At 36.4% G+C, this 25,701-nt stretch overlaps 1 protein-coding gene across 3 annotated transcripts in view; it reads right to left on the bottom strand.

Moving 5' to 3' along the window:
- LOC122798067 (histone deacetylase 9-like) overlaps positions 1 to 25,701 on the bottom strand; it is a 2,531,134-nt gene that overhangs the window by 45,247 nt on the left and 2,460,186 nt on the right. For all 3 annotated transcript variants that reach the window (XM_044066719.1, XM_044066720.1, XM_044066721.1), the window contains 2 exons: positions 19,680 to 19,789; positions 1 to 68 (listed from right to left, as the gene is read on the bottom strand). The exon at positions 1 to 68 is cut by the window's left edge and continues 67 nt beyond it. In XM_044066719.1, coding sequence (XP_043922654.1) covers positions 1 to 68; positions 19,680 to 19,789 — 178 coding nt within the window. The remainder of the gene's footprint in view (positions 69 to 19,679; positions 19,790 to 25,701) is intronic.

The raw sequence follows: 25,701 nt of genomic DNA on the forward strand, positions 1-25,701 counted from the left end.
CTCAACAGGTTCAGTGACTCTTCATGAGGAAGCAGTCCTTGATGAGATATAAGACGTTGTGGACAAGGCTGTAAGACAAATATAGCAAAAACCTGGTTAAAGAGAAGAACCAAAAATATTATAAATGCAAACCAAAACAAAAAACAATGAGCACATATTATTTCATTATAACCAAACTGCAAGATTAACCAAAGGGAAAAAAAATCCAAAGGCCTGATGGTTCTGTGGACTGATGACAAAAATATAAAAATATAAAAGCAAAGCAGGAGCAGTGTAGCTATGCTCTAAGGGGCCACAGAGCTCCTAATTCATAAAACAGAAAACAACTGCACTATTCAAACAAACATGAGTGTGTGTTAGTTGACTGCAGCAGTTAATTTGCATTTAGTTCTAGTGATGGCAGAAGGTGAGCCTATGTGACTACAGAAGACCCAACCAAGTAGTCTGATTGAATGATGTACTGGAAGCATATTCATTGCCATCAGCAAGTGCGCATCATTATGCATCTTAATATTTATTGCTTAGGGAAATGCTCAGCAAAAACTGAATTTATTAATGAACTCATGTTCAGTCTGTCTTTTTAACCACATAGTTTTAAAGGAATGTGATTGCTGCTTACATCTGTGGCTAGTATCTACACCTAGGTCCATCAAAATTAAGAGACAACCACCTGAAGTTATTAAATAACTCTTTTTAAGGAAGACATTGAATGACAGTCTTATGTGAGCTAATGAAAAGTTTTTACTTCCATCTGTTAAGATCTAAAGATGGAATAGATGGTTTCTGGTTATCCATTTCAAGGAGAGATGTGCTGCAGTTTGTGATCACTGCTTGGTAGTCCCAGGTTTTTGCAATCTGCTTTGAAATAATGATTACGTTTATTTACATGTAGTGTTTGAATCTGGACAGCAGATGGCAGAACAGGAAGTTTTTAGTTTGAGTAATTTACCTTTAAAAAATTCTAGGTGAATGCAGTGTGCAAATACAAGTTGACATTTGCAAACAGTTCAGATTCTCTATTGAACTGTAATGCAGCTATATCAAGGGTTTACCATTTTAGTAGGAGCATTCACACAAGCAGACATTCTCAGATTTATAATAATTCTTGAAAAATGTAGCCATGTTAAAGGAAGGTATATAGGTATAGCAAGGCAGAGACTGTTACACTCCAATTCTCATGAGATGTGTGTATGTGTGTGTGTGCGTGCGTGCGTGCGTGCGTGCATGTGTGTGTGTGTTTGTTTGTGTGCACGTGCATGTAAGCATGTGCGTGTGTGTGGGCATATGTGCTTTCTTGGTTAAGTGAACTACGATCCAATATTCTAGTATCAGAAAGTGATTTGCACACATAGAAAATGCAGTTCCTTCTACAGTGTGGGGCCAGAACACTTAAAATAATATTTAAATGTATTCTTGCCACAGTTATAGCTTTATCAGAGTGATTTTGTTTGTAAAAGATCATTTACAGTTTATTCGCGAAACCATGTCTACCACAAAATTACATTACTAACAAAAAATAATAATTGTAGTTATTAGATTGGACTAATTTGGTCAGGTAATAAAGTGCCTGAAACAAGATTTAACATATTACTAGGTAAGCAGTGTTTCCACTTTCATATATCAGCATTAGTGTGTTTTACTGAAGGAGTATCGGTAAACATTCTGTCAGCAAAATAAATCTTGAACATTTACAGCCGTAGCAAGTTTGACCCCTTCAGTAGAAAGCATGTAATTCTTTCCACATGACCAATTAGGTAAATACTTATAAAGACATTTGTACAAAAGAAATCTTCCTGCCTGCTTAACGTCCCTTCTAGCTAAAATAGTTAATAAACTACCTCTCATTACTAGTCTGTATGTAACTGCCTTTAAAGTGTCCGCTGTAATGTTGTTTTTGATTTTTCTCAGTATAGATTTTGCAATGTTTTTAATAAAGTAATTTAATGAATCCAGAGCAAAACTTTTACCTCATCATAGTTGCTATAGTATTAATCTGCTTTGAATGTTCTCTTTTCCATGATCCTTTTGTAATATTTCTGTAAGCACCTCTCTTTCTGCCTGTCCTATGCCTCTCCTTTTCCAGAGACAGACACCTAAATTGAGTCATCTGGCACTGATTGATGCTCTGCCTGCAGTAAAAAAGACAATTGTGCAAAAGAAGAATTGACAACTAACGCCTGCTTTGCAGAGAGGTCTTTTGCTTGTGGTAGAGATTACAATTCTACCAAGGAAACAACAGGATACAACATTGCAATGTACTCCACAAAACTTGCAACAAGATTTTTTTTTTTATTTAACATTTGTTAATTGGGAAATTCCGACTTGAAACAAAGCCAATTTTCAGCGAAGGCCCAGGGAGAAACACTCTAGATGCATGTCTTTGTAATGTGGGAGGAAACCAGAGAACCCAGAAGAAACCCACACAAACACAGGGAGGACATGCAGACTCCACACAGAAGGAACCCCAGCCGAGAATCGAACCAGAGAAATTGTTGCTGGGAGGCAACAATGCTACCGCTTCACCACTGCGCTGTCCAAAGATGATAGAATAAACATTTATTTTGAGAATTAGCTATCAATAATTTCAGCATTTATTTATAAGAAGTATTTATTGGGTCACATGTCTCCACTACATGCATCACAAACAGTAGTATGTTCTGGAGGTGAACTCTGCAACAAATACCACCACTGTGATACATACAGCCATATTTCTTTCTGACAACTTTTTTGATACAATCAGACAGCCATCTAGCTGGCTGGTACCAGCCTTGTACACATGTGTTATGCCTTCCTCAACTAAGAACTGTGATTTCCACAAAGTGAAAATGCCTGCACAATCTCTTTCTGTTTCTGTCAGGTCAAACTGCAAAGGAGGTCTCGATACTTCACTGTTTGAACCAACTACATGACATATTCATCGCAGAACTTGGGAATAGTTATTTAACCATTTGCTGGACCTGTTATCCCACCCATCTGAGAAACACCACTTTAGCAGCCAAATACTATGTCTATGACCTGGACTTTACATCATCAGATCTGACCATGTTCTCCCTACTTGATCGTATATCTGGGTACACAGGCACCTTTCACTATGTTTCACTCTCCCTGACCATGCATTGAGGTTGGACAAACACCTTCCACCAGACACACAGACACATACACACACACACACACACACACACACACACACACACACACACACACACACACACACACACACACATTTCTGAGATACTTAACCATAGACATGTTTTAGGCCACAATCTATTCAACAGGATTAAATTAGTTTACAACATCATCAAATATGGCCTATACTTTTTTCCTTCTCACATCCAAAACAGCACATTATTCTAGACTGCCATCATTTCTGGGGGAGAGAACATGCCTTATTTGCCACATTTTCATGAGGCTTCCCTAGTGAGACTGGTCTCTGTGTTTTGGCTAGTGCCCACTTATAGGTTCATAAGGAGAATGGATCATGAATTGCTCAGGCTTACCACACTGAAGAAACCTTTAGAATTAAGGCTTCTACTGTATAGTAAGCTTTTCTAAATCTCAGGGCTGAAATGGAAAACATACTGGGTCTGTTAAATTTATCTGTAGAAATTATTTCAGAAGAATGTGTCTGCAAGATATCTCCAGCACTTAAGACTCTAGAACGTCCTGAGTATAAGGCAAATACAACTGTCCAAAATGTAGATTTATTTATTTTTTTTTGACATTTGTTTACCGGGATCATCCGTCTGGGTCAGGAGAACCCGTTTTCAGCAGAAGCCCAGGGGGAAAAGCTCCAATACTACAAGATCAATAATATATAAAAAAATAAGTTGTTACAGATACACAAAGATAGGCAGTGAGACAGCCAAATGGACCCAAAAGCAATCCAAAATAAAATTAAACAAAAATAGCAATAGGTCCAACAGTCCAAAGAATGGTTTAATAAGACGAATAAAATACACACAAAGCTTTCAAGCCACTCAGGACTCTTCATCAGTGTTACAAATAAAATAAACCCACTCCATATTTAAACTAAATCTAGCCTATCACATCAAATATCAATCACATGACCGATTAAGAAAGTAAAATAGAACATGAGATACATACTTTATATATAAAAACATACTTTATGTATAAAAACATACATTGTATATAAAAATTCAAGTGACAAACATTTGTTTCTCTTTTAAAAGGGGTTTAATACTATTTTTAACATTTAAACCATGGAGTCTATCTGCTCTAAAATAATTAATCCACTTATACTCTATAAGCTCTGTCTTGTTAATTAAATCTTCTCCACACTTATTTAATAATACCTTTTGCAGAATTCTAAACTTAAAAGCATGATCATTTCCAAATAATAATACATGTTTTGCTAACGCATTGGTCTCAGCCTTCCATCTAATTTCTGAAGTATGGGAAGCTATACGATCTTTCAATTTCTGATTACTTTTTCCCGCATAGAAACATGCACATTTTTCACAGTTAGCAAGATAGACTTCATTATCTGTAACATGTTGCAAAAGTCCTAAAATGAAAAATTTCTTTAGAAATAGGGTGTATAAATTCAACATTTTGATTAATCTATTTACAGATGGAACAATTATAATGGGTCTACTTTACATGACTGACAACTCAAATGTTCGACTTTCATATGGCCGAGACCATATGATTGAACATTTGAAACATTGACCATGTAAACTAAACACCATAACACACACACACACACACACACAAAAAAAAAAACTAACTCTGTTTAGCAGGGGGACAAGCCCCCCTACACCCCTCACATGGGGGGCTGCGCCCCACACACACCCTGCTACTTAACTATACCAACTCCGAGATCGCACTACATTGTGGTAATGAGAAATCTTCCCATTCCGCACTGTTTGGAGATCTCCATTCAGATCGGTCGAGCTTTTAAAAGTTTGTTCATATGGTCTTGGCCATATGAAAGTCGAACTTTTAAAAGTTCAATCATCTGAAGGTGACCAATTATAACAGGGGAGGGTAGTTTTGTTATTAGCTGTAGGGGGTTATATTTAGTTATTTATTTACATTTGTTGCCGGGTAAATGTCCAACTGAGCTGAAAGCCATTTTCAGTGTGGCTTCCCATACTTCAGAAATAGGAAGGAAGGTTAAGACCAATGCGTTAGAAAAACATGTATTATTATTATTATTTGGAAATGATCATGCTTTTAAGTTTAGAGTTCTGCAAAAGGTATTAGTAAATAAGCGTGGAGAAGATTTAAAATAGAGTATAAGTGGATTAATTATTTTAGAGCAGATAGACTCCCTGGTTTAAATGTTAAAAATAGTATTAAAGCCCTTTTAAAAGAGAAACAAATGTTTGTCACTTGAATTTTTTATATATAACATATGTTTTTTATAAATAAAGTATGTTTTTATATATAAAGTATGTATTTAATGTTCTATTTTTCTGTTTTGCTTTTTATATCTTAATTGGTCATGTGATGGTTATTTGATGTGATTGCCTGGATTTAGTTTAAATATGGAGTGGTTTTATTTTATTTGTAACACTGACGAAGAGTCCTAAGTGACTTGAAAGCTTTGTGTGTTATTTATTTGTCTTATTAAACCACTCTTTGGACAGTTGGACCTTTTGCTATTTTTGTTTAATTTTGTTACAGATACACAGCAGTACAAAATCAACAATATACAGAAAGAAGTTGCTACAGATACATGTGCAAAGTCACACAAATCTACATTTAAATGTTGGCAATAAAAACAATTTTATATATATATATATATATATATATATATATATATATATATATATATATATATATATAGGTTCCCTATTAGAAGACCGAAGATACATTCTTTCAAATGCGTCTTGGTCGAACTCAAAAGCTTGAAACGGCAAAATATCGAAGCGGCTTTTAAGCGAATTCTTTCCCTGGGAAAGAATTCACTTGGCCACTTCATTACTTTGCCATTTTCGGCACTGTAGTGCGGTCTCTGAAGCCCCCCACTTAATGTAATGTTGAAAGTGTTTTATTTTATTTTTTTTTTTGTTGGAACAGTGATTTTTTTTCCCTAGAAAAAAAAAATCGCTGTTCTGACAGTTAAAAATTGTAAGCTTTCACTTACATAGGGACGATTAATCACCGTTCGCTTTTTTAAGCGTTCGTGATCTAATATAGACCCATATATATATATATATATATATATATATATATATATATATATATATATATATATATATATATATATATATATATATATATATGCCCCCTTCAAAGCATCTAAACCCCCTTAACATCAAATTTCATAATGTTGAGACCAGAACATCTAAAACCCATAACATTGAATTTCATAACATCTAACAGTACAAATCACATGAAAATAACATACCCTCCACATATAACGACATATAATGACACCAAACTAGCAATCACACTTTTTACTACCTTTCTGCAGGGAGGCTTGATACAGTGGGGTTAGAAAATTTACTTTTTCCCACTGTAGTATGATTTTGGAGTTGGTATATTTAATTTATGGGGGGGTGTGCAAGGGGGCTTGCTTCCCTGTAGAAACATAGTACAAAGTGTGTTTGGTAGTTTGGTGTCATTATATGTTGTTATATGTGGAGGGGATGTTATTTTCATGTGATTTGTAGTGTTAGATGTTATGAAATTTGATGTTATGGGTTTTAGATGTTTTGGGTTTTAGATGTTCTGGTCTCAATGTTATGAAATTAGATGTTATGGGTTTTTGATGTTTCAAAGTAGACCTATATATATATATATATATATATATATATATATATATATATATATATATATACATATAGTACATGCTATAGAAGCTGGCCTTTGGATATTAGTACAATCTGTTGAAGGGTTTCTATGATCTAGACAGTAGTTATAAATGTTGTGCCTTATTATGCACAGTATTTATATTAGTTACTTATAGTGATACTATGGTGTTTAAGTATTGGCAGAAGAAACAAACATATAATACAATCTGCCCTTAGGATGTCAGTACAATCTGTTGGAGGGTCACTGTGGTAGTCAGTCATAGTAGTACATGGCCATAGTGAAACAAGTTCCCCAGTAAACTGGCAGGCACTAGCACTGGCTATAAGGATGGGTACTTTGGTCCTGTATCCATTGGCGTGATACTTTGTTTTGATAGCTTATGCATTCATAAATCAGGAATGCCATATTTTCTTAGGTGAGCTGCCTGTCATCTCATGCATGTTTAATGAATGTATTCTGCACAGAAATCAGTTTTCTCCAAAGTTTGGACCTAGTTTTACACCTAGGAAACAACTACAGGTTCAGTAATCAACTTGGGGAATTCAGTCTTACTTCATCAGTGTGTCACATAGCCTATAGCCCTGTAATGACAAACTGCAAATAAATAAAATAAAATAAATAAATAATGTTCACCTTAAATAAACAAGTGCCACACATCCACATCATATTATTATTTATTTAAATACAGTGTATCATACACTGGATAAAACAGGATTTTATCTGATATTTTCAAACTGCTGCACATAATAATTGGTGCTTGCTTCTGGAATCATTTATTTTACACAGCACAGTGTGCCATTTTAAGCATGGAATCTAGTGTAACCCCTTACCTGGCAGTTTGAAGAATGCCTTTCATACCAAAAGGTGCACCGATAGTTGACCTAATGTTACAGCTAATGCCTGACAATGAACTATTCCCTATGACATCAGTGAAAAAGGGAATTAGCAGACTCCTAAAAGCTACAGTGAATTAAAGATAACACAAACGGATGCAAAGCTGTAAAACTTTAAAGGCAACCATTTTGAAAGGAGTACCAGTGAGATATTATCATGGTGTGGGAGTAATAACTTGTAGCTGAGGAGATACTAAAATAATTTGATGAATCTGGTAAACATGGGACCAGTCCTGGAATTGGGACAACTTCCAAAGTTCATACATTAGTGTCAGTACATATTGTAACAGACCAAACATGTACCCTGACTCATGTCGACTACTGATATTGTCTCTAAACCAAAGAGCAGAATTCCCACAATTAGGCTGTTTTTTATATGTTCATTTAGAAACAGACATGTAAAAAAAACAGCCTGAGTGTGGGAACTACACCAAATGCATCTGAGTTTTACATCAGTGCAGGTGTTTTCAAGTGTATCATAATAAGACTTCTTGGATGCCCTGCAAAGTCTAACAGAGAAAATGAGTGAAATCTTGCCTGTAATGCTGTCTCCTATCTGTCTCTTGCTCCAACAGTTTTTCAAATGTTTTTACACAAAATGTACTGATCTGGTAAGTATACTGTTAGATTCCTTTACAAAGAGCACCATACGCTTAGGACAAAAGAGATCAAATGATTTGTTACAATTTTCTCCCAGGATTCATCTCATAGTTTTACACTGCCATTTCTCTCTCATCATGTGTACCAACTGTTTTAAGCCATCTATGAAATAGAAATATAAAAAGAGTTGGCAGATGTGATTGAAATTAGCACACATGCCTTACCTGCACAAAATTTTCTTTGCCATCTCCTACAATTTTGAAAGCATGCTTTCTCAGATCAACTGCAGGAAAGTAGTGACCACATCCCAATTTAGACTGTAGGTTAGCAAATGACCTATCTGTACTATCTAAAGATTTTGCGATACAGGTATGTCACATTTTCTGTTCGTGCTTCTCTGTTGAAGAAATAGCTTAAAGATAACTAGCCCAGGAAGAGTACCATATATATATCCATTTGTGTCTGTCTACACACACACACACACACACACACACACACACACACACACACACACACACACACACGCACACACACAAGCTCACACATGCACACACACCCACGCACACCCACACACACACACACACACACACACACACACACATACACATAGACAGACACACACACACAGAGACATACATGCACAGACACAAACACACACACAAACGCACAAACACACACACACACAGGCACACACACACACACACACACACACATACACACACAAATACACACACACACACACACACACACACAAATACACACACACACTAACATGCACACACATACAAACATGCACACACACACACACACACACACACACACACACACACACACACACAGACACACACACACACAAGCACACACACACACACACACACACACACACACACACACACACACACACACACACACACACACACACACACACACACACACACACACACACACACACACACACACACACACACACACACACACACACACACACATTCACACACAATTACAATCATACACTCATCATTCACTTGCTCAACCTAGGAACAGGTGTAAAAGAATCTGTATGGGGAAAACAATGCTATGAAGTAGTTTTAATAAGGATTTCATTCAGCATCTTTATCACATTAATGATCATCAGCACTTGACACTCCTAATCGTACTGGGACTGTTTTACATATACATTTGAAGTAAAAGTATTATGCCCCAGTTTTACATCAATGGAAGCTTTTTATGCACTGGCACTTTACATGCACTGATATTCTTTTTGTATTTTTTTTGTAATCTTTATGTAATTTTCATGTAACTTTTATGCAATTTTTATGCAATTTACAAGTATTTTAGGCATTTGCACTTTAAATCTTCAATGACGTAATGACATGTGATGCAATTTTAATGTATTTAATGGAGTAGTAGTGTTGTAACAAGTGTTCTGAAGAAGTCCTTAGTGGATGAAAGCGCTTAACTACACGTGTACTATTTCAGTTTTGGATTAAAACTTTTTGTGAACTGTGCTATAGTGTCGTGCTGGTGCATTTATCTCATTCTGAGACAGGAGGTTTGCTGACTCGTTTTTTTCTTTGGTGGACTGTACTCAGGCTGCACTTTTACACTCCTAATCGTGTTTAGCCACATAGCTCTGTTCAGTGATGGCTTCTAGATTTATGTGTTTAAGTCATATATTTTTTGTATTGCTGCCATTGACTTTATCTCACATTGGTTTGGCAGTGTGGTACAGGGGTTTAAGATCATGTACTGCTATATCTATATCTTGGGGAAGCCCTGGGCTTGATTATCACAGCTTCATTTACTTACTGTATGATTCTGAACTAGTCCCTTAACCAGGCTTTTCTTCAGAAATTTACCCAGTTATTTATTTATGTATTGTTCTTTCTTTCACTTCAGGAATTTATAGGGCCTACTTCTACTCTACTGTACAGACACACAACATTGCTGTTGCTCAGATTATTTGCTTACAACTGTACTGTAGCAGTTTGTTTCAAAAGAAACTTATTCACAGGGATGAGCATTTTGCAAATTACATGTATTGTAGGGTATACATTAGTTAAACAGACTCAAGCCTCAGTAACTGAGGCATTCATTTATTATATCAGCAATGGGCAAGCATAGGATTTCTTTCTATCTGGTATGGTATGCTATATATGAGACACAAACAGAAATAGCATCAATCATAACAGGAAAAAGTCCGAGGCATTCCTACTGTCAGGAGGTATAAAATAAGAATGAACAATCACCTCACAAGGTCATCGCATAAGTCAAACCCTGATACCTAATAATCATAACTGTTTATATTTAGTTATAAGATTCTTACTGCAACAAAACAGAAACGTCTTAATCTAACTTGATTACCATATCTGTTTAACAAACTGTTCTTCTCAGTACCTTAGAACATATCTGATCCCTTCCTCCATTTATTTCTTGTTTATTTTCTCTTTCCTAGTTCTTTTCTTGGTACAGGCAGCAGAGAACTGCTAAGAAAACAGTCATCTCACCTTATATTTTCCCTCTGGGAGCCATACACAAGAAAAAGAATACCCGGTGTAACAGCATAGCAACATTCGCTGCTGACTTTCTAAACACTTGTAGCACATGGGCTCAAATAATAGACCACCTCTTGGAATGATATTGCACACTGGGGCATTGTTCTAAGGAAAATATAATCACTTGCAAGGCAAATTGCTGATGCCTTCACGTTTTCTTTAGCCAGATCTGGAATTTCAATTAACTTGGAAAAATGCTCTGTAGCTGTCCTCTTCTATGAGAGAATTTTCACTTGTCCGTGTTGGCTTGATGGGAAGGTGAATAAACTGTAGACAGGATGTTGTTGAAAAACATAACCCTCTTTGTAGAGTTTCATAGTCATCGAATAACTCAGCAAGTGAGCAGTAATATTCACATCTGTTCTTCTGACCTCTGCATAATTCATTGTGAATTGCATGTGAAATAAAGTACCATAACTGTGAACCAGTGGTCATGTTTGTAAAAGATGTGACAGTAGAAAGAATATCTACAAAACATATTCCCATCAGTATCATTTACTGGCAAGTATGCATATGTATGCTTTTTTTCCACAATCTGTGTGAGAATGAAGATGTACTCACCTTTAACACATAAGGAAAAGCATGCTGATATATGTTTTGATACCGATAATTAATGTTGTAATTCTGCATTGACAGCATATTGCTAATGCCATGAGAGATGTGATTGTTACATATCCCCGACTTCCTCACAAGTCAACACAACGCTTGCTAGCAGTTAACTGGATGGTTTAAACTTGTCATACAACAAATTGCTCAAACCTGTAGGCACAGACAAAGACAAACTATGTCCTGCATGGGTGCCAGGTCCTTTTGCACATCCCATGTTAAGAGCTCTGTCTGTCTATAAACAGACAGATACACAGGTGGATAAACAGAAAGATATTGAAGTAAAGAACTATACACGTTCACAGCCATGTGAAAAATAGAAAAGACAAACATCCTGCAAAGATAAGGAAATAAAAACAGTTACATGGCTGTCATCTTGCACTATTGCGAGTTAATTAATTAATTAATTTATTTATTTATTTATTTACATTTGTTGACCGGGAGTGTCCGACTGGCCCGGGGAGAAAAGCTCCATAGTTAAAATAAACAGACAGTAGTTACATTGGATTACATAGCGATTAACAATTTAACATAGCAATTACTTACAACATATTTACAGATGAAGAACATAGTACATCAGTAGACAACTTGAATCTTTATCTGTGAAGTACATAACAGACATTAACAAATGTTACAATAAGAAGTTCCTGCTGTATAATAAGTACTAGGCTTATGAGCATCTGAGCTTGCTATAATCAAGGTAGTTAGTGGAGTGGAAAGAAAGGTAGTGGTTGGATGAGTGGGTGATATTAGAGTGAGAGTTGCAAGGGCATAGCCAGCATGTTTTTAGGTGCGCTTTTAGTAAAGTTTTGAAGTGGGTGCATGATGGTACGGAGGTAATTGTGGGTGGGAGAGAGTTCCATAATTTGGCTATGGTACAAGAGAATAGTGCTTCACCAGCAGAGTTATTGGCTTTAGTGATCTGGAAGTGATTTTTGTTGCTGGATCTTAGTGGTCTGGTGGTGCAATAGGGTTGGAGAAGATTCTGGAGGGATGGGACATTTAGTGGATGGTTTACTAGTTTGTGGGCGAGTGAGAGTTGATACCACTGAAGGAGGTGAGGGAGTTCAAGCCAGCCCAGTTCAGCAAGTGAGAGACAGTGGTGACTATGGTAGGATGCCCCTGTGGCGAATTTGGAGATTTTGTTGTAGCAGGTCTCTAGCTTGTTTAGATCGCATTGCCTTAGGTTGGTATATATTGGAGAGGCATAAAGTAGGGTGGAGATAAGGTGGGAATTTGCTATTGAAATCTTTGCTGCTTTGGTGAGAAGTTGCTTATTTCTGTATAACGCTCCTAGTTTTGTGGACTTTTTTATGGTCATGGGTATGTGAATGTCAAATTTTAGTTTATTGTCTATTTCCACTCCTAGCAATTTGGTGTGTTCAGTTGGGTATATAGTGGTGTTGTCTTCTGCTGTGATGTTAAAGTGAGTGAGAGTTGTTTTGAGTATGTTTGGTGGGTTGGAAGATGAGTAGTTTAGTTTTGTTTAGGTTGAGTTAATGGAAAATTATTTTGTGGGATTTCAATACAGAAGATGATATTCCAGGGATACCATACACAGAGTGGTACATTCCCCCATAACTGGTCTTCCAGAGCTGCCAAATCAGTTTAGATACTTCCATACTTTAGATCATCTGCTGTATACAATGTCAATAGTTTTTCTCCCTGTATTAACATATTATTGTAGGTAATGTGATAGTATATTCACATTGTGACATGTAGTGTATTAGAATATAAATACCATCAGAAACTGTGTATTTTGTTTGATGTTATATTCATACTGATGCATTATTTGTAATGACTTACTGTGATTTTTTTTCACCAAATAAAACAACAAAGAAGGTCAGTATTTTTTTCGTGGGGGGGGGGGTTAAAAAATATATGAAGGCAGGTACAGAAACCATGTGAATGCTCAGGGGAACAGATAAGGAAACCAGAAGAGAAGCAATATATATGTAATTACGATGTATGCGTTGATGGTATGTGCTAAAGCATTTTAACATTTCTGCTTTTTCAGTAGCTCAAAGAGAACAAAATTGAGAGGATTTCAGTTGCTTGTATTTATATTTTTGAAAGAGATCAGATAATAAACACTTTGGTAGAGATGGAAATTTTTGACAGGGTAAAACTATGGAGTAGTGATGGAAAGGTTCCTTGAGACGGCAGAGTAAGATGCAACTGAGGTTTCTGAGCCCATCAGTTTTGAATAAAAGAACAGACGTGCAGAATACATCAGTGTGATGCCCTTGCATTTTAATGCGCAATACACATTTAGCACCGAACCTACATTATCATTGTTGTTGTTAAGGAGCGATAGTTGAAAATGTTGTTGTCACTTCGCTGCACTACACTGGTTCTACACATACTAATTGTGCACCCATCTAGAGAGCAGTCATATTATGCAAAAATCTCTGTTTCCCCATTAGAAGAACAACTTGAAATGCAGTCCTAGTGTAAAAGGAAGGCTAATGTTTAGCGCATGTTTTAGAGTGCACAGAAGTCACCAGCAGGTTTGTTTATACCACTACCACACAATTAGCAGGCTGGTCTACTGAAAGCATGTGGGGCACATTAGTATCTCTCCCATGCAGGACAATATGCATGGTGTAATAACACATTATTCTGCATTTTGTAGTCATGTTTTTAAAAACATTCATCAATGTAGTGCATCTCAAATATTCCTGGATTTACAGCAATAACAAGAAAAGTGTAATTGCTCCAATACATATTTGCAGGTGTAGATATATAAGAAGATAAAAGTGATTTAACTTTCACAGATGTAACAGTGAAATAACTCACAATGCCACGTCTCATGACAGCAGTCTCAATGTTAAGCATTGCTTTAATTTAGACTTTTGTCCTCCAGATGCTACTCAACACAGCCTCCTTTTGAGGAACTTCCACACCTCTTTGGAGACTTCCTTTCAAAAAACAGTTTTGAGACAACAAGAAAGATTTTCAAAGGAGTTCATGCAGAGTGCACCATTTATTTATCCTACAGGTACAACTATATCTCTTTCTGAATTCTTCAACTCCTTTCCTGCCTTATACATTCTAGTGATGCACTATGCATCAGGACAGTTATTTGAGTGGTGTTTTTGAACAGCACACCAAAAAAGAAGAAGAAGACTATGAAGTCTGGCCTCTTGGTTTGTGTTTTTCTTTGTTTACTAATTTTGCTCATAGCAGGGCTGACAGCTTGGAAAAACACAGCCCATCCTGTATGTATCTTTCAGTGTTCATCTGAGTGTATTAGTGGATAAGCATGGAATGAAACAGCAAGTAAAATGTTGGATAACAGTATTTTCAAACTAATGTGCATAGAACAGGTTGACTGGAACATACCAACTTCCCCATAAAGAATTTGTTGCCATGTCTACCTGCTTCAATAATATATATGGTTCAGCAAAGGACTGACTGCATATGGATGCATAATAAGTACATAGTTATAACAAAAATGAAATTTAGGTCATACAATTTGAGTTTTATTAATCAAAGACCCCTCTACCTTCATATCATTTCAACTTATTATCCTTCCTTCCTTCCCACCATCATCCCTTCATTCCTTTATTCCATCCTTATTTCTAACCCTCTTACTTGTTTTTCTTCCTTTCAGTCTCTTAACTCCCCCGTTTTTGTCCCCCTAATTTGTTAACCTGCAGAATGAGCTTCAGCTACTAGAAACGTTCACATTTACATAGTACATGCCTTGTTCAACCTGGAGGTGAACTAGGACAGGGTTAGGGAAGATAAGTCCATTACTCACTTATTTAGAGCAACATCACATATCCTCAGCAAATTTACTAGAGGTATTTTATTGATTATTTAAAATATTGCAAGATAAAGCCAACTTGCAGTGAATTTCACATTACTTTAATAGCGTATTTTGTCCTCTGCATTAAGGATTATATATCACTGCTAACAAAATGTCAATTTAACTCAGAAAGAATAAAAGAGAAGTCATTAAAAGTTAGATCAGATAACTAAGTTGAGTGTAAGCAGGTTATAGTGCTCTGGATGTTAACCTTTAAAGTCAGAGATTAAAAGTGTTCTGCAAACAGAACTTGATCCCAGTGAAGTATTGCTCTGTTTTAATAAACAAACATCGCTGCTGTGACTAATATTTGATATGATTCATTATCATCTGACATGAGATAGGCAACCAGTCAGCTGAAAATCTGCTACTGGCAAAAATAATAGGATGGCTATACAAAACTTAAGGAGTAGAGACATTCAGGGTCTCCGCTGAAAACAGGCTACTTGCTCAGCCGGACTCTAGCCGGTTAACAGATGTAAAATAAATAAATAAATAAATAAATGTGAAGGCTTTGTTCCAGCCTCCAGTGACAGTCAGTCTGACACACGCACACACGTACGTGCACACACACACACACACACACACACACACACACACACACACACACACACACACACACACACACACACACACACACACACACACACACACACACACACACACACACACACACACACACACACAATTGACTTCCTTGCTTTCTGGCTTTAGCCATCTTATTTTGGATGCTAGTATTTTCCAAATGACAGACATTTAACTAATTGACATAGAATCTCAGATATCTTTATTTCTGCTTTGGCCAGTCTCAAAACAGAAACGGGTCTGTGTGGACTATTTATAGGTTCATAGGTTGGTGCTAGGCTATCGGCCCTAGGGCCTATACAAGCCTAGCCATATCAATTTCTTGGAATTTAATTTGAAATTTGATCAGTTAATAAAAGGATAAATAGAGAGTTTAATGAAGTTCTATTGTTCTTTCTTGTGTAAGGGCACTACTACTACTGAAGTCCAGCGCAAAGGTTAACAGCACATGGTATTTTTGAATCCCAGGTTTAAGTAACAGTTTGGGCAACTTATTCAAGTGGAAATAAATACATGCTTAATAAATAAATAAATACTTAAATAAATACACAATACAAAATGTAAATTAGGAGTACCTCAAAACTAAATGAGGAGCTTTGTATGTCATATCCCTCTAAAGTATTCATGAGAATTAAATGGCTAATTAATGGTACGATTCAATAACTCTTACTGTCTGAGAATGGAAGCTTTGAAAACAGCAGATGGGTCAAAAAAACTTTCCTGTCAAGCTATAACCAATTATCAATGCAAACTAAATTAGAAAAGGACAAGTTAAGTAACAACTCCTCATTGGAGCATTTTTTTCTGTGGCCTAGGGTATAACCAGAAACTGTATTGATTCATTATAATCACATAAAGAAAGACTGAATCACTGCCTTGATAGGAAACACATTTTCTGGTAAGAAAAGTGCTTGCACTTCACAGTAAATCATGATTTTACACCCACTCATATGAGGCTTCAGAGCTCCTTGCAAATGTCAGGGCAGCTAGTTTTTAAATAGAAAGAGAATGAGTCATCCAGATTAATGTAAATGAGTAGTGTTTCAGCGTATTTCACAACACTTACCTTTATGCAAAGATTTTGAGTTTTCCCATTAATTTGCTTTACATCGTAATAGCTTGATAGTTTGGAAATAAACTCACAGTAAAGATGCCCTACTAGTCACATTCCACTGACCTAAGTAAATTATCTCAGCAATTCAGAGGTACTGAATGCCATGATGGGTACAAACCTACGCTGACGCATAGCCAAGTACAATATGGCAGTCATTGCTTCTACTAAAACACTAGTGTGAGAGTCACACAAATTCAAACACTACATATTTCAAAAATGATGCTTTTCTCTAAACTGCCAATAGAAAGCAGAAAGCAAATATTTTTTTATATGTGTTATTGTACATATGCAGCTGCATTTACCAGTTCTCCTGTACCCAATATCAGCACACTGTCAATCACCAATGGTGCTGCAATGCACATTTAATGCCTGTTGCTTCCTAGGGTTTTATCTGATTTGTTGCATACCCTTCTGTTGCATCTAGCACAAAACATGCTGTTTCACTGCATGGTCTACTATGCTGTTGTACTTTACCTGCACCAGCATTTCCATGTCCCCTGAGACAACATACCATTAGTGAAGCATTTCATCCATCGCTAAAGGGTGGGGTACTCTGAACTGCTGATGCTGTTCATTGCACTATTTGTTTCACTACACAGCACAGTGAGTGTTTATTTACTGACAAATACATGCTTCAATTGATGAAGTCTACATTTGTCAATACCGAGACCAGATTACTGATGTCATCTATGGATCCAGCAAACACTTGTCTGATATTATGTTACAGTTATCAATAAAAACAAATATAAGTATAACCTAGCTCACTACACCAGGATCAAAACAGAGCAGAATGTGGCTTAAAACACAGCACATTCACTGTATTAGTTAATGCGTTCCAGACCTAATTCATAGTAAATGTCAGGTTATAAATATACTTATAAATAAAATACAGAAAAAGGACTAACATTACTTCACTAGACCAGGATGACTGTAGAACAGAACATGGTTTAAAACACAAGACATTCACTGCATTGCGAAATGCTTTTAAGACCTAATTTATAGGAAAGGCCAGGTAACAAATATTGATTATAAATACACAGATTTTGCCCATCCTTTTGTACATTCCTGACAGTGTCCTCATATTATTATTGTGGTAAGTTAGGTGAACTAGGCAAAGGTACCTGTTTTCAGAGTTAACCTAGGAAAAAGGGTGCTCATGTAACTAAGAAAAAAGTTGGACCACAATATGGAAATTAACAAAAATGTCACAGGGTATATTATAAGTTCACATCCACTGACATTTAGCATATGTGGCCAACAGGCTGATCTCAAAATGTGTGGAAAATGAACAGCATTGTGAAGGATGGTACATTATTTTATGAACAATGGTTTGTATAGCACTTCATTCCAGTGTGTCATCTGTTTGGCAGTTTGATGACACACTTAGCTCACCAACAAATGAAATGATGCCAGTTTGTTATTGCAGGGAGTTTCCGACTCACCATTTGTTAAGTTAATCCTGCCCATGGCATGCAAAGCTTGCTCATGGCTGGTGTCATATTAAAGGGTGTTGCCCATTAAAAAAAATGTTTCTTTTCATCTCCTATCCCCAAGAATGCCAAAATAAAAAAAGAGCCAGAAAGAACATCAGTAAAAACTGTAGCATACTACAACAGGGTGCCACAGATTGGATTACATCAAACCTATCTATTTAGAGATATGATTGCATCAAACCTGTGCACTTAGAGATCCTACTTTTTCTTGGATCACCATTAGATTCCAGTCTTTAATGTTAAGCCATGCACTGCAGCCTACTTGTACTTTATTATCGGTGGCTGACTATTCTTCATTTAGCATGTGTTTCACCCACTGCATCCATAAAACCATTTGCATTCTAACCCACTTTTTATTCCAGGATGATTGCATAACTGAGAAAACAGGTAGCCTAGTACTCTCATGGTGTATCATGTAACCATGCACTCCTGTACAAAAAATACCTAGTTTTGATTTAAAAGTAACAGTGTTCTTGTATACAAGTCCTCTTCTGAGGATTCACACCAGTTATTCACTACTCTATATGTGGACTAATGCTTTTATCTATTGTTCCTCATGATACTTCCTCTTAGACTCAGAAAGGCCTTAACTGTTCTGGTGTATCACAGGCTGAACACTCTCCCATGAGTCACACTAGCCAATCAGTTGCAACCATGCAGGCATTCTGGAATCTGAGGCAGAGGTAAAGCATAAGAGTGAACTACAACCACCTCATCTCCTATCTGGTCTGTAGCCTTCTGTCTTCAGTATCATTTCTAATTTAAAGTCGAAAAGAGGGAGGTTTTAATTAACATTTCTGATTAAAAGCACTTAAGTGTTACTGTCAATTAATTTAGCTATCTGGATGATCTGCAGTTAAATAGAAGAGGCTCTACATGTTGCTTGCTGTAAGACAATAAGCGCAACTCATTTTGTTTCGGCAGCTTGAATTGATCAGCACAGATGCAAAATGTTGTCATCAGACTTTACAGTTGCTAAGCTTCCTATTAATACAGATACATATTGCAAACTCCATCAACTTCTGATGTTTCACATGGCATACAGCATAAACAACAGATGGCAAGCAAACGGGAACTAGGGAAAAAAACTAATACTGATAACAGTCTAAGGGAATGAATGAAAAAGTCCCTAGAGTTGAGACTTATAGCTCTAAGGTTGTGTTAGGAAAATGCTCACACAAGAATAACAAGTTATACAAACAGCTAAGAAAGGGTGAGGTGTAAAAACATATTTACCTCACTGTGGGAGTTAGGAGGCAGAGCTGAGGTCCCATTCTCTGCCCCAGCTGGTCCATTGATCGGTGAGCTGGGACCTGAGCCTGGAGAACTGCTACTTAATGATGACTCTGTGAAGGAAAAGAAATAATCTGAGTGGGTCTAAAAACAGTGTAGTTAAAGCTGAAGATTAAATGCACAGTTCATAATATTTCATACATTTTATGCACAGCTACCTAACTATAAAATCAGTAAAAAAAGTAGTTGTTTCATTAGGAATTTCAGAAATTTCTACTGAACTTCACCTGTTTTTTTTTTCTTTTTTAAGCCCATGCCTTTGCCACTTTGTTTATAGCAATTATAATACTACAACAAAGGACTCTGAAATTTCAATTTCTCTAGCATGCAGACTTCACTACACTGAAAACAGAGCAAAAAAGCAACACTGTAGGACTACATACAGATTAGAGGTAGAGATACATCAGCTTAAAACATAAAATCACAGACAATGATAGTAATTAGGAACCCCGCCCTTTACTATCCACTGATAACTGCTATTGTAATTTGTAGAAAACTTAGCCCTTCACTCTAAGACAGATGTACATCTCTGCTACTCCACCTTGAAATTTTCCACTGTTGAAACATCTACTGTCTGCTGCAAGGGGTGTTTTCACACATCCATAATGCCTTTCATTATGAAAATGATCATTCTGCACATCTACCTTTCTCATGCAGCTCTTAACGCACCTTGGCAACCCACCTGTGAACAGTTATGATCTACTTTATATCACCACACAGATGGACTCACTGCCACGGTACCACTTGTACTGAAGCTAAACTGCCTGTGCCAAAATACATTGAAGTGAATAAACACAAAAACGTGTCATCAAACAATCAAACACAGATACATACTCAAAAACAAACACACAGACACCCACACATAAAAGATACAATCATCACAATAGCAGGGGACAAAAGTCCACAACCTCTATACCCCTTTAACTTTTAGCAACTTGCAGTGGAGTGCATAATTCTAAAACAACATGCAGCTCCTGAAAGAAATCCCCCTTCTCTTTCCATTTTTTGTTAAAGAAAAGCCAATAGCAATTGCAATCATCCAGTAACTTCAATTAGAAAAAAAAAAAAACAAAGAAGCAAAGTTCAGACTAATAGCCTGTTGTTGTTGTTGTTGGCTGAATGGTTCCTATCCAGTAGTACCTGGGGTGCTCAGGATTAGAGCCTCACCATCTGTTTATAAAGAAAAATAATATACATAATACATATGTGTGTATATATATATATATATATATATATATATATATATATATATATATATATATATATATATATATATATATATATATATATATATATATATACATATAGGCACATATTTGTGTGTGTGTGTGTGTGTGTGTGTGTGTGTGTGTGTGTGTGTGTATGTGTGAACAATAAATGCTTATATATACATGACAAAACAAAATTAAGTGAATAAATACTCTCCAAAAAACAAGTATCAAAATTCTAAACATACTAAAATCCTTCTAGGAGGAGATAGTCACCCTAATCTTGCCCCATCTGTCATAGTGAACATCAAGATAATTCTCTTCTACACCCTACTCTAACCCTACAAAGGGCAACCTCAACTCCAGTAACTAACATTTGCTGCCATAATAGTCAGAAGCACAGTAAAAAAATTTGCTGAACTACATGCTTGGATTACTCAACATAAGCCTGATATTCTCACTTTAACTGAAGCTTCACTTAAACCCACCATAAATAACTTTGAAATTACACCTCACTGCTATTATATCATCTGTAATGGCTATATAAAGAAGAAAGGTGGAGGTATTGCATTAATATTTCACAACAACTGTTAACATTTCCCCTTACAACAAACCATTACCAAAATTCAATTCAGTAAAACTTCTTACTACTTTTCTGAAATTAAACAAATATGTATTACTGTTCTTTGCATCCCTCTGGTTAACAGTACATCTATATTGGAAGATATTCTACACTGGATATCCATAGAAATTCCACAAGAAAAAAAAAATGCTACCAGCTGATATGAATGTCAATCAGCTGGACATAAACTCTAATTCTTCAATATCTAGCATGAATTAATTTGGTTTCACACAACTAATTAATAGTCTCACACATTGTAGCAAGACATCAAATTCCCTATTATCCTGGATCCTAGTATCAGACCCTAGCAAATACATCACCACAGGTACGACCTCTGATTGTCTCAGTGATCATCTCCCAATCTATACAACAATTGACTACATTACAGTAACCATGAAACAGTGGCAGACCACTTTGCAATTAAGCCATGATAAAGGACAAATTATTATTCCAGAGATAAAAATGTAAAGGGGGATATTCCTGTCACTGCTTCTATTCTTTCTTGCCCTTGACCCATTAAGCAGTCTACTTAACAGATTAGGCCATGGGTATAATTTGGCTCCTAGAAAACAACAAAGTGTAAAGACCTCTCATCTTCTCTTTGTCGATGATTTTAAACTGTATAATTCATCAGATGAGGAACTGAAAGCACAACTGCAAGTAGTCAAAACTTTTTTAGATGATATAAGAATGTTATTTGGTCTTGATAAATGTGCAAAAGCAACCTTTAAAGCAGGAAAACTGCAGCACCAAGAAAACATCAGTTTGGGACAAGAATGTGATATAAAAGAAATTGAGCAAGAGGGAGTATATAAATATTTGAGAATTGTTGAAGGATCAACAATAAAACATGAACAAATGCAAACAAAATTTAGTAAGGAATATTTTAGAAGACTTAAATTAATACTGAAAACAGCATTCACATCTAGTAACAAAATTCAAGCTATAAACCAATTTACTCTTTGCTCTTTCTGGCCTAACTTACACAAACACAAACCACGTTCTGCTTCAGCTGATAAACATCCTAGGGAGTACCTTAAAATAGCAGCCAATAGCATTGTTTAACTTGTCTCATTCCTTATAAATAGGTCTATCCAGGAATTCTATGTTCTTTGCTTTGCAAAAAGTCACACAATATCCCACTGCACAAATGAGGAAATTCAACAGAAATTAATAACTTTAGACCTATAGCAATATTATCCCCTTCTCTCCAAAATACTTGAAAAATGTATTCAAAATCAATTGATAAACTATCTCCTGCAGGAAGAGCTCCTATCTGTCAACAAGGCTTCCATCCTTCCCACAGTACTAACATTGCACTTTTAATCTTTATAGTTAGTCAATAAAGCTAGAGATAAAGGCAACCTAATTCCCTCATTAATTCTAGACTTGTCTAAAGCCTTTGACACAGTTTGTTACAACAAATGTCTACATCTGTTGTCATTATTAGGTCTCTCTCAGACCAACTTTCTATGGTTCAAAATCTACCTATCCAATAGATATCAGTCAGTAAAATAGCACCCCATGCTCTCTCCTTAACTCCCAGTCACCAATGGTGTATCACAAGGCTCTATCCTTGATCCTCTCCTCATTAACATTCTCACCAACACCCTCCATATATCCAGCTAACAGGCCTCGATGTGATGATATAGGCAAGTGCCAGCACAGCCAGTTTTGTAAGGAATGGTGTGTACTTTGAAAATCAAACTGATTTATTCAAGATGCTTATGTTACAAATATATTAGAACTGCATGTCACTTGTATATCAAACTAATTTGTACAGATATTTGTGCTGAAAATGTATTGGTGGGGTTTGCTTGTGCTAAAATGCATCAACAGTGCACCCCGCTGAAATGAAGAAAAATGTATATGTATTACTGTAGCTGAATTAAATGTATATATTTTAATTAAGGACACTGGCGTAGCAGAGGTTAACTTTAAGAAAAACAAGAGAAATGTAAATGAGCTGTTAAACCATTAAAATGGTACCCCACAATGCTGAATAGGACTGGAGACACTAGGTCTGGGAAAGAGCCTTTGTTCATCAGCTCAGTGAAATGATGGGAGGTGCTATGTACTTCATAAACATTTGGATGTTTACTGTGGCTGTCTGTGCTAAGTTCGTGTCTCAGCTTCAAAGGGGAGTACTGTGAGAATCTAGAGTCAGGTGACTAGATGAGGTAATTCTGCCAGCTCTTGAAAATTATATTTTAGATATTACAAAGAGAAATCTCTGAGTATAGAGTATTTGGTTTGAGAAGCCTGATTAGAAAGACCCTCAACCACAGCATATTGCCTTGTGGTAGTAAATAACTTAACTAGGGAACAGTAATTTTTCTAGATAAGTTAGGAATATAGTGAAGCTTAGTCAAGAGAGTGTTTTTTTTACTTGTATGAGTCTGTTCATCAATGTTAATTTTAATATTTTCTGTGATTTGAACTCTGTGGTTTACTATAAATATATATTCAATATTTTTATGTTATTGTATTATTTATTATTACACATATTTAAAACTTGTATTGTGGCTGGTCCTTGAAGAAAGTATCTAACCTTTGAGAATAGATATTTATTTGGTGACACTGTGTGGGCCACTCCAGAAGGCCTAGCCTTCCTGGTGAACTACTACTGTTTGTATTAGTATTAATATTACACAGTATAATTGGACACCCTTTGTTAAGGGGCTTAGAGTAGCTGATTTTGCAGTGTCTGGTGGTGGTGATAACTGCATTACACTCTGGCCAGAAGGGGACACAACAGGTAAACCTGTACCAGCCTTTCCCAGATGTGTGTGTGTGTGTGTGTGTGTGTGTGTGTGTGTGTGTGTGTGTGTGTGTGTGTGTGTGTGTGTGTGTGTGTGTGTGTGTGTGCGGTGCAAATAAAACTCTCATTGTGTGTGTGTCAGCTACTTGGGGCAGGGAAACACAGCACCGAGTTTACAGAGATGGTGCTTTAGGACTTGGCTTGGACACTTGACGGAGGACCTAACCCTACAGCTGTACCAGTGGGGAGTCTTACTGGGGACCTGGAGGGAGAAAGATATAGACACATGCAGACCCCAGACTGTGTGTGTTCCCTGTGTGCTCTTAAGGGTAATTCTACGTGATACAGAAAGGTCTGCATCTGGAAATACTGAGTGTATCCATTTGTATTCCAAGTGCATGTCTTTCTCCAGTGTCAATGGTGAGGATTCAGGTTTCTTGATTACTGGCCCAGCATGGGGACATCATCTATTGGTGGTCATCACATACTAGTAGCAGTGGTGGGAATCACACTCCCTAATACAGTATGTAGATGACTTCACACTCATTTGCATATCTGACAACATGGTATACCTCCAAAAGATTACTCAGGAAGTTTTAACAGCCACTGAAACATGGCTTTTTAACTCACAACTCATGCTCAGCCCTAAAAAAAAAAACACTATTTTTTTCCACAAATCTCTCTCTCATGAAAAAATAAAATTAAAGTGCTATCACTTGATAACATAACCACTGCAGTCACTTCTCATCACAAATTATTAAGGATGACAGAGGACAATAATCTTAAATTCAACCAGCATATACAAAACTGCATAAGAAAAACTCATCAAGTACTAGGGATTCTTTATAGAAGCAAAAACTTTCTCACTGACAAAACTAAAACTACACTTACCACTACTTATCTCCTCCCCACTCTACTTTAAAGTGCTCCTGTCCTTACCTTTAGGCATCACAAAAATCAAAACTTGAACAATGCTATGACAAAGTTGCTAAATTTGAAGCAAATAGCCCTTTCAGAATGAATGACTCTATAGCACTAAAGGCATACACTGGTTAGAATTACCCCTTCTACTAAGATATATACAGCTTCTTACTGCCTATTAAATTATCCAGCATCCATCTGCTTGTCCAGCACAACTAGGTTTCATAAACCTATCGAATCTGCTGGACATTGTCTGTAGTCATACCATGTTGCTAAGTCCTGGAATGCCTTAAGTGTATCCAACAGGTCAATACCCTCCTTCCCATCCTTCAAAACCATTCTGAATGATTCCCTAACCAAAAGTATGTGCTGTTCTAGATCAACACCAGAATAAATCTTATCCCTAACTGTGAACAAATGCCTATTCATATCTTATACATCCTTACTCTCCCT

This window comes from Protopterus annectens, chromosome 3.part1 (genome assembly GCF_019279795.1).
Source record: "Protopterus annectens isolate FY-2018-M chromosome 3.part1, PAN1.0, whole genome shotgun sequence".
NCBI lineage: Eukaryota > Metazoa > Chordata > Ceratodontiformes > Protopteridae > Protopterus > Protopterus annectens.